Here is a 16310-nt window from a genome sequence, read left to right as displayed (position 1 = left end):
ACATATCCAAGAAGACAAAGTGCAACACAAAATATATTTTTCCAAGAACAATTTTATTATCTAGTCTTTGTGATCATCTTGAGTATCAAAAAAGTCTGTTGCAACATCTCAACACTTAAAATAATTTGTTTTGTTGCTCACTTTGGTTTAAAAGATGTATTTTGGTATTCAAAAGCAGAAATATCAGAAAACTATAACTTAAATAATAACAGTCTACAATATTAATCTACATTTGGCACCTGAGTTACTTCAGCCAAATGACCTGTGGCTTTCAGTTAACCTTTATATTAAAGCATTACACAGACAAACCTTTAACTTGAAACCAGCCTTATTCATTTTGTAAAATGTCACATTAAAATTGGGAAGTATTTTTGTTTACAACATGCTAAAAAGACAATCTAAATTAAAATTTCCAATGTAATCTAAGTATCATTCGGGTGAAATCTCACAGGGATAAAGAAAAAAAACCAGCAGAACAGTTTATGACACCTCAAGCTTTTAAAAAACAAAATGTAAAAACGCCTTTCTAGTAATCAAAACCGTTGGAAATCATATCACATTTAAATGCAAATAATGTAGATGTAAACCAAAGAAAATCACTAAATAACAGAGACTTCAAGTTTCTTTGGTTAGGATTATTTGTATTACAAAGATATAAAAATTGATTATGTTGCTCTTCACACATAGGGTTTCCATTTGATAGTCAGAATCCTTCATTGTCACACCTGGACAGGAAATATTTTGGAGAGAGAAAGAGAATTCCCCTCCAAACAGCAATATTGGTGAGTGGTAACAGACGATTCTCTCAACAAAGAATAAATATCATCATCTATCACTGGCAGGACACTCTGGATCTTTGGTCTCGTGTCAATAATTTCCACCGCACAGTACCAAGGATCAACTGAATGAAAAGCCTTACCCATCTGAGGAAGGAGACAACTCTTTGGATAATAGCATCGGCATCACCGCTGCGTTTAGCAATGGTCTAGAAGGCAAATGGAACGCAAGCCACGGAGACTTGCGCTAAAGCTTTCACCAGAATAAAGGATCAAGAAAATTTACACTGAGAAAAGCATTAAAACCGAAGAGAAATTTACATCATTGGCAAGAACAATATTTTGGCAGATGCACCCTCAGTGTGCATCCATTATATTTTAGAATATCTATCGTATTATCAAAAACTCTTTGGGCACATTTTCACGTCTTTGGATCTCATCTTCTATAGTATGCAAAGCCCTTTGGATATTAAGGCCATGTTAAAGCTTCGAGTTCAGTGCACTGAAAATGCCAAACGATACTCTATGATAAAGCTCAAATAGTTTGACAACATCTAATGCACTTATTCTTTTCACAACATCCATCATTCAAGCAATGTGAAACAAAAACTCTTTCAACCGTGAAAATAAAAAGTTTGGAGAATTTTTTAAAAAGGAGGACCTCTGGGTACGAGCGCCCCAACAAGAAGCAACAAGACGCGGCAACGAAATGTTTTCACCTTGTCCCCTGAGTCTGATAATACTGCACCGTACGCGGTGAAAAGGAGGTAGTAATGTATGTACAATAACAGAACATGGAGGTAGATCATCAGTCAAAAGGGCTCAACTACACCCTCCGCTCCAGTGGAAAGTAATTAAATATAATGAAAATGTATCACAGTACATTTTTTGACATTCTTTTTAACATTCATCATGGGTGAGCTTTGGTTTAGGACAGACAATGCCAAACACAGACAAACAGGTAGAAGGTTTAAAAAAAAAAATGGAAGTAAAATGTTATAACAAACATTCATACAAAATCCTGAGGTAGATCCGAAGCAAAAGCACATTTCCTCCATCGCAGCAGCTTCCTGATCCCTGTTGCCTCAAGAAATAACCGAGGGGCTCGACTCAGGAAGCAAAGGTAGAAGTGGCTTAGCATCGGCTGTTGGAGACAGATCTAGGACAGGTGATGTCAGGAGCCGACTGCCTGGGACGTGTGGAGGGCAGGATGAGAGCCCTCTGAGGTGCAGCAGAGCCGGGCAGCATCGGGGGCGGAGTGATGGAGGGAATGGCTCAGCATCTCCTCATTTTCCACTTCAAAAGACTGCTTCAGCTCGGCGACAGTGGTAACATCGTCAGGCCCAAAAGATTCAGGTCTGGAGCTTCGGCTGGTTGAGTTGCTCATCTCTTCGTTGCTTTCTTCGTTGGAGTAGTGTCCAGAGTCTCCCGTCTCCTGGCTGCCCTCACTGGTGTGAGAGCTCTCCGAGTGATAAGGTCCATAGATGATCTCCCGGGACGAAGGTGGAAGGGGCGCTGAACCTAAATGCTCCTCGTATGTCAGAACAGTCTTGCCAGCCTCGTACAAGCTGGCTCTCCTTGCAACCTAAGGAGGACAGAATAGAAATTAACATAAAGAAGAAATTTGACTGGAAAAAAACAGATTGTCCAGAATAATGTCGCATCACTCACATCACTTTCAGCTGGATTCATGACGTCCCTCTTGAAGGGCAGCCACCTCCTGCTTTGATTCTTGCTGATGACTGGCCCGGCACTATTTATGACAATGTTAGATCCACCCTGGAACAAATGAGAAAATATATGAGAAATCCAGATTTTCTTGTGCTCTTCTGAATATAAAACATGTAAGTGTGAAACAGAGCTGTATATCATTGACTGTGGTTTGTTGTTGTCTCACCTTGGCATCTACAAAGTGAGCACTTATCATGGGTATAAGAGCCTCAGCATTCTCTGAGAGGTGTTCATGGGGCAGGGACAAACCAGCTCGTGGATCTTCAGCAGCTCCCCCACCAATGGCTTTGTGACTGGAGGATTTTCTATTAGCCACACAAAGAAAATAATTGAGACAAACATCAGGAGAAAACTCATTGTTTATGTTTTAGACTCTGCCAAGTGTGTTTCATTATTCCAAATGATTAGAATCAGTACCTCGGTCGGCCTTTACTGATGAGGATCAGCGCACACATGACAATACAGGCCAAGGCGATGCTCACACCAACAATGATCCCCGTCATGGACCTCTGGTCTATGTGGTAGAGACCATCAGAGAACACTGGAAGATAAACAAGACAGTGAGTCACATGGAAATGAAAGAAAGAGAAAGTTAAAATGCAGACGAAAGATAACAGTGAATGGACAGAGAAGTTAATACTCTCAGCCAAGAAACTGCAGTTTAACACAACTTCACATTATCTATTTTTGTCTGCAGTTGATGATAAACACTGTGTGAAGGCCTTGATGTGCATTTAAAAGTACATTAAGCTTTTTATCAGAAAAAAACACAGAACTCCTCCATATTCATACTTTAAATAAGAAAATACTACTACTAAAACTACACAAAATAAAAAAAAAAACAAGATTTTGATTGTTAACTTGTGAAGGGAATTTAATCTAATGTAAAGTAAAAGAACATTAATCAAAACCTACAAATCTTTACTGTGCATTCACTGAACTGCTGTTTTGTTTATTGATAAACAGGGTTAACAAGTTAACAGGGTTAACAAAGTGTATCACCTCACTGTGAAAATGCAGTTTTGTCAAAAATTAAATTTTGATTTAATAAATAAATTAATCCAAAATGCCATCAAAAAGTACTTTATTATTGCCTGACAAATTTAAACTCAAATGTAGCTTTATTTCAATATAGTTATAAATTACTCTTGATATAACAAATGAATCCAAGTGAAGATGAGACGCCTTCATCACGTGCGCTCAGGTGTTTCATGGAGCTTACCTGTCGTATCCGGGAGGCTGTCAGAGTGCCTGGGGTTCTTGCTGCGGTGGGTGTTTCCATGCTTCAGTGCCAGCTCCACAATGTTCGAGAAGGGCCCGTCACCAACCTGGTTGGAGGCAGAGACTTTCACGACATAGACGTTCCCCGGCTCAAGCTTCTCCAGCAGGGCCATTGTATGGCTTCCTGTAAACAGAAACACATCACAAGGATTAGAAATACAGGAAACTGATACAGGTGCACTTAGTCTTGCACAAATAAGTGCATACAGCATGCATCATTTTACAGCTGAGGTACACCCTACTGTAACTAGTGGTGAAAAAGGTCTCTGTGATTGGTGATACACTTATATCTTAGTAAGATACATTAAAATGTTTCCTGAAAACATGCTCTACTCACCCTCCCTCTGCAGTATCTGCCAGTGTCCAGCCAACCAGGCTCTCTGGGTAGCGTACAGGATGGTATAATGTCTAACCACCACATTGGGCTCTGTGGGCTCCCGCCAGGAAACCAGGGCAGTGTCTTCCTCGATCAGAGTCACTCGCACTCCTGTGGGTGGTTGGCTAGGTGCTGTACACAGAGCAGTCACACTCATCATAAACAACACTTGCTGAGAAATTTACTGAGGAATATGCAAATGATTTGAGTCTGCGTGGAAGAGGAAAGAGTGAGACACACAGAGAGCGAAATAGTCAGGACAAAATAAACACATTCATTACCTGCTGGCAGAGTCCGATGGTAAACAACAGAGCTCCAGGGACTCGACATCTGGTCCACATGGAGACGCACAACAAACTCATAGCGAGTGTTTGGATCCAAGTTCTGAATCATCACACTCTGTTTGGTACTGTGGACAAACAAAATTCTTACGTTATGGCCATTTGGAAGACAACAATCCTGAACTACACACTGTATAAATTGTGCAATTGTAGGGTAAGCTTCATTTCCTTTATCATCATTACAAACAGCAAATGATAAAAAGTACAAGGGCCATGTCCACGTCCTCACAGACATGCAGTGTAACATAGTGTTAATACTTAGGCAGCCAAATCAAGGCTTTACTTGTCATGCCAGAGGCAAAACACTCAATTTCTCAACTTACATTTGTAGGTAGCGTACAGCAGAGGCGTTGTGGGTGCCCACAGGTGTACAGCGGACTGTATAGCTAACAGCCTTTCCGGAGGGGAAAGCAGGACGGCTCCAGCGCAGGGACACTGCAGATGAATTGGTGGCCAAGACAGTTACGTGATCTGGAGGTGGAGGGGATGCTGCCGGTTGGTCTCTAGCCGCTGGACAGTGGAAGCAAAATAAATATTTTTGTCACATACATCAATCTGTGGATGGTTGTATTCCATTTTTAATGTATAACTTTTGAAATACACAATCGAGTAAAGTACTTACACACACATCCTGGAGTACTGACTGTTTGGTCTGCCTGATAACCATCTCCAGCTTGACTGACAGCCAAAATCTTGACATGATACTTTCTCCTTGGATCTGAAATACAAATAATCGATTTTCAGCCATTTCCTGTAGTTAAAACTAAAACCGACATTACAATAACTGCACATAACATCTTCTTACAAATAAATGGGCCAATAAGGGCAAAATGTTTGGTAAATAATGCCAAAGCCTGAAAGATTGCCATTAAAAATACCAAACAGCAGCATCTATTTAAAAAAAAGTCAGACACACTGACAATTAGCTCAGGGGGAGGTTAGGTCATAACTGGCCATTGGCCTCCTCAGTCACCCCCAACCTCTCATTTATCATGTGTTGTCATGTGTAAGGAGCATGAGACAGATCAACCAGCCCTAAGGCCCAGTAAAAACGGTGACATGATCAATAAGCTCTATCAAAATTATCACAAAATTATAGTCTTTCCATTTTGAAAGACTATAAAGATTTTAGAGCTATGAAATCATATGAAATAGGTTGGGCTCACAAAACAAATCACTGAATTTGAGGGGATCAACAGAGATGAGATGAGGTAGAATGTGGTCTTGTTTATACTGCAAACTTAAAAAATAGAGTAATTATGGAGCACAGAAGGCAAGTGCTGAGTAAAAGACATCAGAGAGATCACTGAAGTTTGAGAAGCTTTCATTTAAAAATACAGAATCAAAGATTGTGTTTCAACTTGAAATGCGACCATTGACTTAGCTCTGTAATCAGGACATTTTTTAGAGAGTGTTAAGGTTTGTTTTATGCCTCCAATGTGAAAGGTCGGGCAGTGGGTATTGACCAGTGAAGGCGGTGTGTCCAGGCCCACTGTGGGGGCTGGCCCAGAGGCAGCGTTCAGCTGCTGGGATCCTAGGCCCATGGGACTGGGGGGTTTGACTGGGGTCACCAGGTCAGGCCAAGATAGAACACAAGGAATCTGGGCGCAGGACAGTGGGAGCTGGGCCCCTTTTGTTCCCTCTTTCCCGTTCTTCCCACTGCCCTTGTGTTATAGCCTTAAACTTGGACTGACACAGAAATAAACATGGCTCCAAAACATACCTTATGTTGATATCATTGATATTATGGAACCAGTGACAGCAGCTTGTGTGTTTATCCATATCAAAACACACTGAGGGGTTTAACTTGCTCCATTTCCTGCAAGTTATTACTCCTAAAACAGCTAAATTAAAAAGAGTTACTAACAATCTACCCTTTTCAACCTTTTGTGTATGGACTGAGAAGGAGCCACGCTGTGCTTGAAGACTTACATCAGACAAAATGATATTGTTAACAGTTTTGATCAGTATGGTCCTGGTTTATATTGCATATAGATTGCTGTGGGTTATTTACATGGACAGCACAGATGACCGGTGGGGGCAGGGTCCTAATCCAGGACTGCTGTCTCACGGCTAGAGGTCAGTGGCTCGGTCCAGCTCTGACCAATCCCAGAGGGCTTTGTTTGTGTGCTCCAGTGTCCAGCTAAAGGGGGGTAGTGGCCAGGGTCTTACAGGGCAGGTCTGGCTCTGAACACAACACAATGGCAAGGGGTAATTATGCAAGCCACGGGATGGGAAACGGTGGTGGGAGGGACATCTGGACCCTGACCTCTAACCCGGGGAGCCTGATCTCATACAATACCACAGCCAGGGTGGAGAGGACTGCTGGTTAGGCAAGAGGGGTCAGCCCATATTGATCAGGACAGAAGGTGAAAATGCAAATGCACCATCCAACTGCCCACTGAATTAAATTGGGAAGACCCATTTGAGTAAGAACCCATCGGTCACTCTGGGTTGTCTCTACGCCAGAATCGCAGGTCTAAATGATAAAAATGCACGAAAGTGGTGAAGTATAAATTATATAGTTATATGTTCATCTGCTCCACTCTCCAATCATCTCGTACACTAGACAGCTATGACAGCAAAAATGCATTTCTCACCAAGGCCACTGATGGTGTGGGTATAGGTCTGAGCCTGCAGCTGGATGGTGGGCTGCTCTGGTTGTCCTTCCTCATGGTAACACAGCCGGTAACCCTGGACAGCCACAGATTCTGGGGAGGTTTGCCAGCGTGCCACAATGGAGGTGCAGTTAAGAGGCTCAAGTTGAAGAATAGGGGCTGAAGGCACTATGGGTAGAGACAGCATGCATGGGATCAATACACAGGCATATTTAAAGTTTTGCTGAGTACAAAGGAAGACTAAACATATAAACAGAAAACAGCAGGACAGGGGGTATATAAAAAGGGTGGATGGATGGGAGATTATCCTACCAACACAATGCTTTCTCAGAAGTGTCCATGCAAATTAAGAAATTTGGGTGTGACAGAGTCATAATTTAAGCTGTATATTGGAAGAAAATGCACAAATACACATAACATTTTCGAAGACTGTTCATTCACTAGGGTTAATGTTCTACAAGTATAATTCTGTCAGCCGTGCTGTGCTACATGAGCTACATTTTTAACTAAACTCTTGAAAAAAAAAAAATCCAGCTTTGGTGGACAAACAGCCTCCCCCAACACACCAGGCCATGAAAAGAGGCTATTCTTTCCCCCACATAGATGCCAGAGGCCCTCTCTTTATGACCCGTGACTGAGGCCACTCTAACATCACTGACAGCGAAGGGCAAAGGTTCCTGGGTAACCAACACAAAGACTGTGGGACAATGCTACAAGAGCAAACTCTAGTCATAAGCTGGCCACGCTGCATGAGCTCTAGTGATCCTCCCGGCATTCTAAGACCAACAAAACAGCGACGTGACAAAAGCAAAAGCATAGCCAGTTACAATTTGGAACACGCGATTCTACTCTGTGGCATGTATTTGTTGTTTGCTACTTACCATACTGAGGAATTTTGACCATAAGAATAAATTCAATCACACATGAAAACTTTTGCCACAAATGCAAACAAAACTGGTCGATACAGCCACATGATAATATTGCAAGGATAACATACAACTTTATATCAGCAACTCTGAAGATCTTGTGAAGTTTTCAGCCTTCTGAGTGTTTACCTTTGCTGCTGGAGGTCTTAGGTGTTCGGTGCGAGGTCCATGCAGAAGGTTCACACCAGCCCACACGGGTGGCTGCAGCCATGCGGAGCAGGTAGATGGTGTCAGGCTGCAGGCCCTCCAGCAGATATTCAGTGCTGTTCTGAGGTATCTCCACAGACGTGACACTGTTGTCTGCCGCTGTACGATAGGACAGTCTGTATGCAGACAACCGACCGCGGCTCACCTTGGCAGGCAGCGGCTGCCAGCTCACCTGGATATCTGTGGAGCTGTGGCTGATCAGACTTAGTTCTGGGGTACGCAAAGGCACTGGGGAAAGACAGGGATAAAAGAAATATACTTGACACTGGTGTGGTGACGGATTTCCTCTGAATACAAACATGCTGTCATATTTCTATTTATTATTCACACAAATTTGCAGCTAGTAAGCAGACCACACAGGGAATTGTTCTAAAAACAGCATGCCCATTCCCCTTATGTCCACTCAAAATGTGCTCTGTACACACATCACTTGCATGCATTTTAGTTTAACTACCAGAGTGATTTATTGCAAGGAATGCTGGGAGTCTCAATGCTTTACGCTTACCATCCTCCAGGGTATGTTGACTGACTTGGTCTGACATACGACTGGCTCCCATTGGCATATAAGCCACAATGTAAAAGCTGTAATTTCGAGCTGGCTCAAGGTCATCGACGATATAACTGGTTGTGTCATTGCCAATAACAACTTGGTATTCTTCGTTGTTTAGACCTGACAAACAACAGAGTAGAAAGCAGGTTAGAAAATAGGTTAAAATGATTCAAAGAAGAAGAGACTTCTATGAAAGTCAGTGTTTAGCAGGGCTTGATGCTAAACATGTGTTATGCAAGACACAGCCACATAACTGCTTCCAGGGCTCTTATAGCAAAGCTACTTAAACATCTAAAAATGTGTTTACAAAAGCAGACTTGACTTAATAAAGTAAAGTTAAATGTCTCCTTCAGTTTCTGGCTTACAAGACTGTGAGGCTTTAAAAAAGCTACACTGCCCCTTTAACCGCAAGCAGAATGAGCTGGGGAGCGGACAATGGGCTGGCTAAGCCCACTGTTATTTCAGTGAAGTTGCCTTTCTGGGTCCTCCTTGACCTCTGCTCTGTGTAGCAACAACAGATGGCCTTCAACAAGGAAAGTTGATGATATGTGAGAGAGTGAGATAGCTTATTGTGGTTGACTGTTATCTTGCATGTTATCACACTTTCCCCTATCTTGTCAAAAAAAGATCTTATTCAGCTCAAATGAAGGACCTGAAACATATTTAAATGGTTCTTCCTCTTGGTCTCACCTTCAGCCTTCATATAATGGATGGAGTAGGCGATGACTTTGTCTGCATTGTAGAGAGGTCTCTCCCAGGCCAGTAAGATAGCAGAGCTTGAAATGGTCTCAGCATGAATATTTCTTGGTGCACTGGGCCTGTCCTCGGACATGACAACAATAAGGCGAGCCAAGGACAGCACAGAACCCTGTTCGCTCTCTGCCATGCACTGGTAGATGGCGTCATCCTCAGGGATGATCTGGGTAATCACCAATTTACTGTGGAACAATTAACAAAATATTAACAACCAGTGGTAGCCATAGAAAAGCAACCCCAAACAATAAAATCTTATTCAATTCAAGAATATTTTTTTCACAGTGCTACAGCTAGGTGTGATTGTGTCCACTACTGTTTGTAATACCTGTTGTACATCTTAATCCTCCCATTTAAGTGAACCTTTTCCCCATTCTTTAGCCAGCTGATGCGTGGCGGGGGCACTCCCTCAGCTTGGCACATGAAGCGGGCAGTGCCCGCTCTTGGACGGGTCTGGCTCTCAGGTCTCTCGACAATGGATGGTGGCACTGAAACAGAGGTGTAACAGAAAAGTGATGCTTGCTTGCCACTTATCAACCTGCAAAACCGTTTTTCTAAATATCTTTATCATCTGAAATACTTTCGTTGTGTTAAAGCACATGGAATATAAGAAGCAGGAGATGTGGTTGGAGAACCAATGCAGTTTAAACTACTCAAGAGTTTGCTGTACCTTGAACTGTGAGGTTGGCTGCAGCAATAGTGTAGTTGCGGGTTCCAGGGGTGGTGGCCCTGCAGAGGTAGACTCCACTGTGCTTGGAACTGACATCACTAATAACCAAGTTCCCATTGCCCAGCACTTTGGCGTTGTACACGTCAATGGGTTTACTGTCAGCACGGCTCCAGGAGATGATTGGCCAGGGATTGCCTGTGGCCATACACTCCAGCACCACAGTTTGGTGAAGAGAAACTGTGACATTCTGAGGTCCAGCAATGATTCTGGGCCTCTGACGTGGTTTAGGGCCTGCACCTTTATAAGAAAAGGAAAGATTTAAAAATACATTCAACGTTCCCAACACAATATGATGGTTTAATGCTCATTTCTAAAACCCAGTTAATGAAGTCTCTGTACCCTGGTTGACCGTCAGTGTGGCCTCTCTACTCTTCAAACGGCTACCGATGTTAGTTGCGACACATCGATACTGTCCAGCATCTTCCAGTTGTACATTGTGGATCTGGAGGACTCCATTGGGCAAAACCGTCATTCTGGGAACAAACAAAGGTAACATTAGGATCAAACTCGAGGGTTTGTTTGGACAGCAACAGAATTTGGGAGCTGCTACTAGGTTACAAATACAGTTTACATAGAGGTGGAGTATCAAAAGTGACTCAAGGTGTGTCTGCAGGTACCTGTCTGTCTGTAGAGGTAATGTGCTTTGGTTGAGCTCCCAGGTGATGGTGGCAGGAGGGCTGGAAGTGACTGCACAGGAGAATCGTGCCACTGAGTCTTCAGTCACCACCATAGGCACAGGATGCAACACAAACTCTGAGATACCTGTGGGAAAAAAATTATCAGTCAAGGCAGAAGGTATCAGCAGCAGAACATCTCAATTAAAACCTACCTCGTCAACTTATTATGAAATCAGTGGGTATCTGTTTTCGAGTTTGGTTCATTTACACTGATTTATGTAACAGTTACTTGTGTTTGCCACTTAGTAAACAGAGCATTTTCTTTCAATTTGGTAAAATATTACACATTATGCATGCAAAGCAATGACTTTGATAGATGTTAACTGATTCTATGAAAGGAATTGATCTTTGCAAGACACAATGATCTGGCTTTGTGCAGATGAGCAATCAGGTCCCGTACTGCCCAGCTGGTCCAATCAATGGATCAATTGAAGAATGACACTGAATGATGCATTGTTATAGATAGAAAACAATCAATTCACTTTGCATAAGAAGGACTGTGAGCAACCACTAGGAATAGAAAAATATCTAAAACAAACACAAATAAATATGAAACCAAACCAATTCTTGCAGAAGTCAGGGATGACACACTATATAGTGGCAAAATATGCCATTTTGTCAGGTTAAGGTTGCACATAATTTTACAGCTGTGCATGTGTAAATGTTCTACCTACATCCTGCTATGTAGTCACTGATTAAGCACAAATGTACTTCAAAAAAACAAAACAAAACTGCACACAATTTGCAAAACACACATTCTCCACGTGTGTTCAAAAGATCTTTCAATAATCACCACAAATAAGCAACCCTAATCTGCATTTATCTCCAGAAAACAAAGTAAGACCAATGACCTTCATTCATTAAGGTGATAACTCTGCCTCCCCCCTCACACACAGGAAGGAAGTCAATATCATGTTAAAGAAAGTCAATATCCTGTTCTCCCACTGAAACCCAGAATTAAAGAGTAATCCTTTAATTCAAGACCAAATCTCATCAATACTACATAAATAAACTGGTAGCCCTGCTCATGTGAAGTGCATTAGAGGACTGCTCTACACCAGGGCCAGAAAAAATGATCCTTTATGGTTTGTTTGTGAATTATTCCTCTGCAATGGCAGCAGGTTTTGGCTTTGGGTACATGACAACCAAATTCCATGTCAAAATTCATTAAATTATTTTCCAATGGTCAGTATTATGATGAAGTCTTGACCTATGTCCAGACAACATGGCTGACTGGAGAGCATCATGGACAGCACCTGGTGACACGTTAAAAACAATATGCTGTTTACTCTCCGCTGAGAGACATCAGACCATCTTCACTCTTGAGATCAGTGATGTAGACGGCGGGTGTGGCCTGCACAGACTGATCCGCTAATATGGTCACCTCTGTTGTAAAGAGCAAATCAATGTCTAGGTCAAACAGCACAAAGGTTTCTCTGAGGAGGTCAAAGTTCGCTACTACCCCCTGTCCATTCAATTTTAGCCCAAACTGGGAGTCAGATCGAAGTCAGTTCACCATTAGCCAATAAACAAAAGAGAACCTTGTGATTCTTATGTTGTTAATATCCTACATCAAAAGCTACAGTTGTAATAATCTATAATAGCCACAAATACTTGTTTTACAAATACTATAAGAAGTATATAGGATATCTGACACCCTCTGTAAACCCAAGAGGTGCTGAAACTGGTGACACAGTCCTAGAACCACTAGGAACATAGTTCAGCGATATGAACATATTTTGAAAGGATCAACAAAATGTAATGGAACATCATGGCCGTTCATTCACATGACAAACCTTCCTTTAACAAAAGGGCTCTGCCTGACAGGGCAACACAGGGACTGAGCCAGTGAAAGGGATTGTGGGCTGGGAGAGAGAGAACAGCAGGGCAGCCCAGCCGCAGCAGGCCTGTGACATCACAAAGCCTTTCCCCGCTGACCCCTGACCCGCAGGACCTCTGGACAGAAGGGGAGCACAGAGGAGGCCCATCCTCCACTCTCCGCCTACAGCTGACCAAAAACCTTTAACCCTTTCACAGACAAAGGCTGGACACCAGACCAAACTTGACTTCTGAGGTTTTTGTTGTTTTGTTTTTTAATGTGGTCAACTTATAAAAAACTGATTTCTCTGTTGCTGTTTAATAGATTCACAACATTGGCAACGCAGCTGTCAGAGCAGCGTTGGTGTGTCTCTATTTCTATATTCATAAATCTCTTCCTGTGTGATTGTTGTATCTAGTTCTTGCTATTGGTGTACTGTTGAGTGTTAGGACATATTGCCCAAAACCTTCTATCCTTAGTGTCAGTGTCAAAATCAGTATATTTCAAGGGCCATGCTAGTTTCCATGGCACCACTCATAGGATATCCCTTCTAAGACCTGTGAAGTGTCCATGGTAGACCAGGCCCATTGAATGGAAGCAGCTGCCCTGTCCACTGATATGTGTACAAACAAATGCCCTGAAAACCTAGGCTTTTCTTCTGGGGCAGTCAGGGTTACTCCAAACAAAGGCTAAAAGGCAAATGGCCTTTCAGAGATTCCTCTGTGTAGCAGACCATTCAGCAATTACACAGAGCCACAGTCTGCAGTGACAATGCACTCCTGCTAACACAAGAGAGAGGAGGCTAATTTCTAACTTTTGCCTGTTTCCTGAGCAGTTTCACAAGTGTGCAAGTGTTACTTCTGCTCAAAACAGGGAAAAGCACTCAGACCCAGGGATGCCTATTTATGGAGTATTTACAAGCTTTTAGATTGACTCTCCATCTTACTTTAACTGTCTCTTAAAATGATCCCATAACTGGACTGACAGCTTTAAACTCAAGCATGGCCAAGTCTGAACAACTTCCAATCACAAGGAAAGCCAGACCTTAGAGCTTTTTTCCTCAGTAAAGAAAAAAAGAGCAGGGTGGGTTACATCTGCTTCCCATCTCCAGGTTAATAACCCATGAACTTGCCATTCCAATGCCTGCACGTTGACACCACAAAGTGGATATCACCAACAACTTTTAACCCATCCTCATCTTGCTCCCAACAGTGGAAAACAGGAAGTTCTTTCACTGTGAACTCCATACTTACTTGCGATGGTCAGGCGTGATCTTTGGCTTAGGATAGCTCCATATTTGTTTTGGGAGAGGCACTGGTAAAACCCTTCATCTGATTCCTCCTTAGTATGTTTTATCTTTGGTATGTACAAGGAGCCGTTGGGCAGAAACTGTATGTGCTCACTCTCTGCCAAACGAACTCCATTCTTGAGCCACTTGATGGTGACCGGAGGCTGCCCATGAGCCTGACAGTCCAAGACAGCAGGGTCCTTTGGTAATGCAGTAACATCACTGGGCTCTGTGATGAAGGACAACTCACTGAAACATAAAACACCTTGTGGAAAAGAAAGGGAGCATCAGTAGAGGGTTAGTCATCTTTCTCAGAAATGGACGACTACATGCACAACAATAACTTTATAGCCAGACAGAGCACATATATCACACTACAGGACTTTTATAATAATTACTTAATTGATATTACAGGAAACAATAATTAAAATACCATAAGGGACGATATTGTTGGCAAACAATGATTTCGCAGTATAACAGACACACTAAAGTAAAAACAGCTGCATGAAGATGGTTATGGTAATGATGGTATGGTAAGATGTGTAATGTGCTGTCCTGATTAAAAAAAAAATCTTTAACGAAAAACAACGATGAATGGTGTTTTAATATTTGCTGTCACAAATATGAGACATGAAGTCAGCGAGCATCCGAACCGACCGATCACTTAACATTAAAACTGGCTTAATGACAGAGAAACACCGGGCTAATAGAAAGTATACCGTTCAAGTTTAACAACCTGACTTCTTATCTCCTCTTAGTCGACGTGGTTCACAAAACAACGCTGTTTTTTAAAAAACAAAATAGTTAACTTTACATGTATTTCACCGGCCAGCTGACGGTATATGAGCAGATAAGCTTCCGTTTATCAACAGTCCGCGCACGATAACATCAGTAACAAAAACAAAAATGAGACACTTACCTGATAAAGGAAGAAACAAAACAAAAAGCAGCCAGCGCTGGTGGTCTTTCATCTTAAACTTCGCCATTTATCCGGACTGTTGTGTCATTTTCGCCTGACACCGCGACCCGCCGCTCTCCTGCGTGCTGTCCGTAAATCCACAAACTCACTTCTGCCAACCGCGGAGGACCGGCAGAAGGACAGGGGTGCCGGGGGCTCCCCGACCCCCGCCTGCGGCGCATGCGCAGACAGCACCGGACACAAACAAGCGTGCGCGTGTACGTCCGTGATGCGTCTCAGCGGTCTGGGGGCCCCCAGAGGCCCCCAGGAGGAACTGTCACAAAGAGTGCAGAAGGAAAATTTCCTGTCCTGACAGGATGAGGTAATGATCAGAGGAGGGTCGCATGTATAACACTGTAAACAAACAGGGTATGCGTGGCCTGATGATGTGTGTCTATCCTCTCATTTGACACAAATTAATGAAGACTTGTGCACAGAGGCAGGGGCTCTTTAAATTGCACTTAAATCCAGCCTTTAATTTCTTCTTCTGATCTCTTTGAGGCTCTGTGTCATCTGTCCTCTTTCTATTTTTAAATAACACTTAGTGTGTGTCTGTGTAGGGGTTAGCTGAGATGTGTGACTGAATTGTCTTGGTGTGTTGTTGTATACATGCATTTTGTTGTCAGGTCTCAAATGAGATATCCATAAATGAAGCTTAGCTAACTGTTCAGGTAGTTGTGGCACAGGCTAACTGGTCCAGGTTCTGAACTACACCCGTAAGTTGCTTCAAATCATCTCCGATCCATATTTTTCACTTGTTTTCGTTTCGTTTAATCTCGTCATTCTGTCTCTCCATGTTGTTATTTCACTTGTTCTGCCATTTATTGTATGTCTGTCTGTAATGGAGGGGGGATCCCTGTTCTGTTAATCTTCTGTTTTTCCCTGTTAAGAGGTGATGGAGTTTTTCCTTAAATAATTAGAGGGTCTAAAGGCAAAGGAGGAGACATGTTGGATTGTTTGTAAAGCTCTCTGAGACAAATTTGTGATTTGGGTCTTTATCAACTGATCAGACTTGAGTTGTTCAACAAGTTGAGAGTTTTTATTTCTTTCAGTCAAAGTGTTTATACGCTACATAAAGCTGAAATGCACATACATGTCAAGCTCTGATCAGCTCAATAGAGCACGTCCCTACATACAGTCATTTTCAAACTACAAAATGATCAATAGTCAAAGACCGATTTTCCATGTAGCAACTTCGCCTAATGAGATCTTCTTTTCTGTGCATCAGATATTTAAAACAACAAAATAAGATGAACATGGTGAATTATCAGTAACCAAA

At 42.4% G+C, this 16310-nt stretch overlaps 1 protein-coding gene across 1 annotated transcript; it reads right to left on the bottom strand.

The window, feature by feature from the left end:
* Positions 1 to 1950: 1950 nt before the first annotated feature.
* On the bottom strand, positions 1951 to 15059 carry LOC143322359 (protogenin B-like). Its single transcript, XM_076733499.1, has 19 exons — positions 14993 to 15059; positions 14039 to 14338; positions 10907 to 11051; positions 10629 to 10762; positions 10230 to 10526; positions 9888 to 10047; positions 9497 to 9744; positions 8762 to 8926; positions 8179 to 8484; positions 7106 to 7291; positions 5128 to 5223; positions 4829 to 5015; positions 4446 to 4573; positions 4126 to 4296; positions 3730 to 3912; positions 2925 to 3048; positions 2674 to 2812; positions 2448 to 2555; positions 1951 to 2361 (listed from the first exon to the last, which is right to left on the bottom strand). The coding sequence occupies exons 1-19, from the start codon at positions 15057 to 15059 to the stop codon at positions 1951 to 1953; spliced, it is 3555 nt and encodes a 1184-aa protein (XP_076589614.1).
* Positions 15060 to 16310: the final 1251 nt, after the last annotated feature.

This window comes from Chaetodon auriga, chromosome 6 (genome assembly GCF_051107435.1).
Source record: "Chaetodon auriga isolate fChaAug3 chromosome 6, fChaAug3.hap1, whole genome shotgun sequence".
In the NCBI taxonomy this organism is placed as follows: Eukaryota; Metazoa; Chordata; class Actinopteri; order Chaetodontiformes; family Chaetodontidae; genus Chaetodon; species Chaetodon auriga.
The sequence above is the reverse complement of the archived record's forward strand: the minus strand, read 5'-3'. Positions and strand labels throughout refer to the sequence as shown.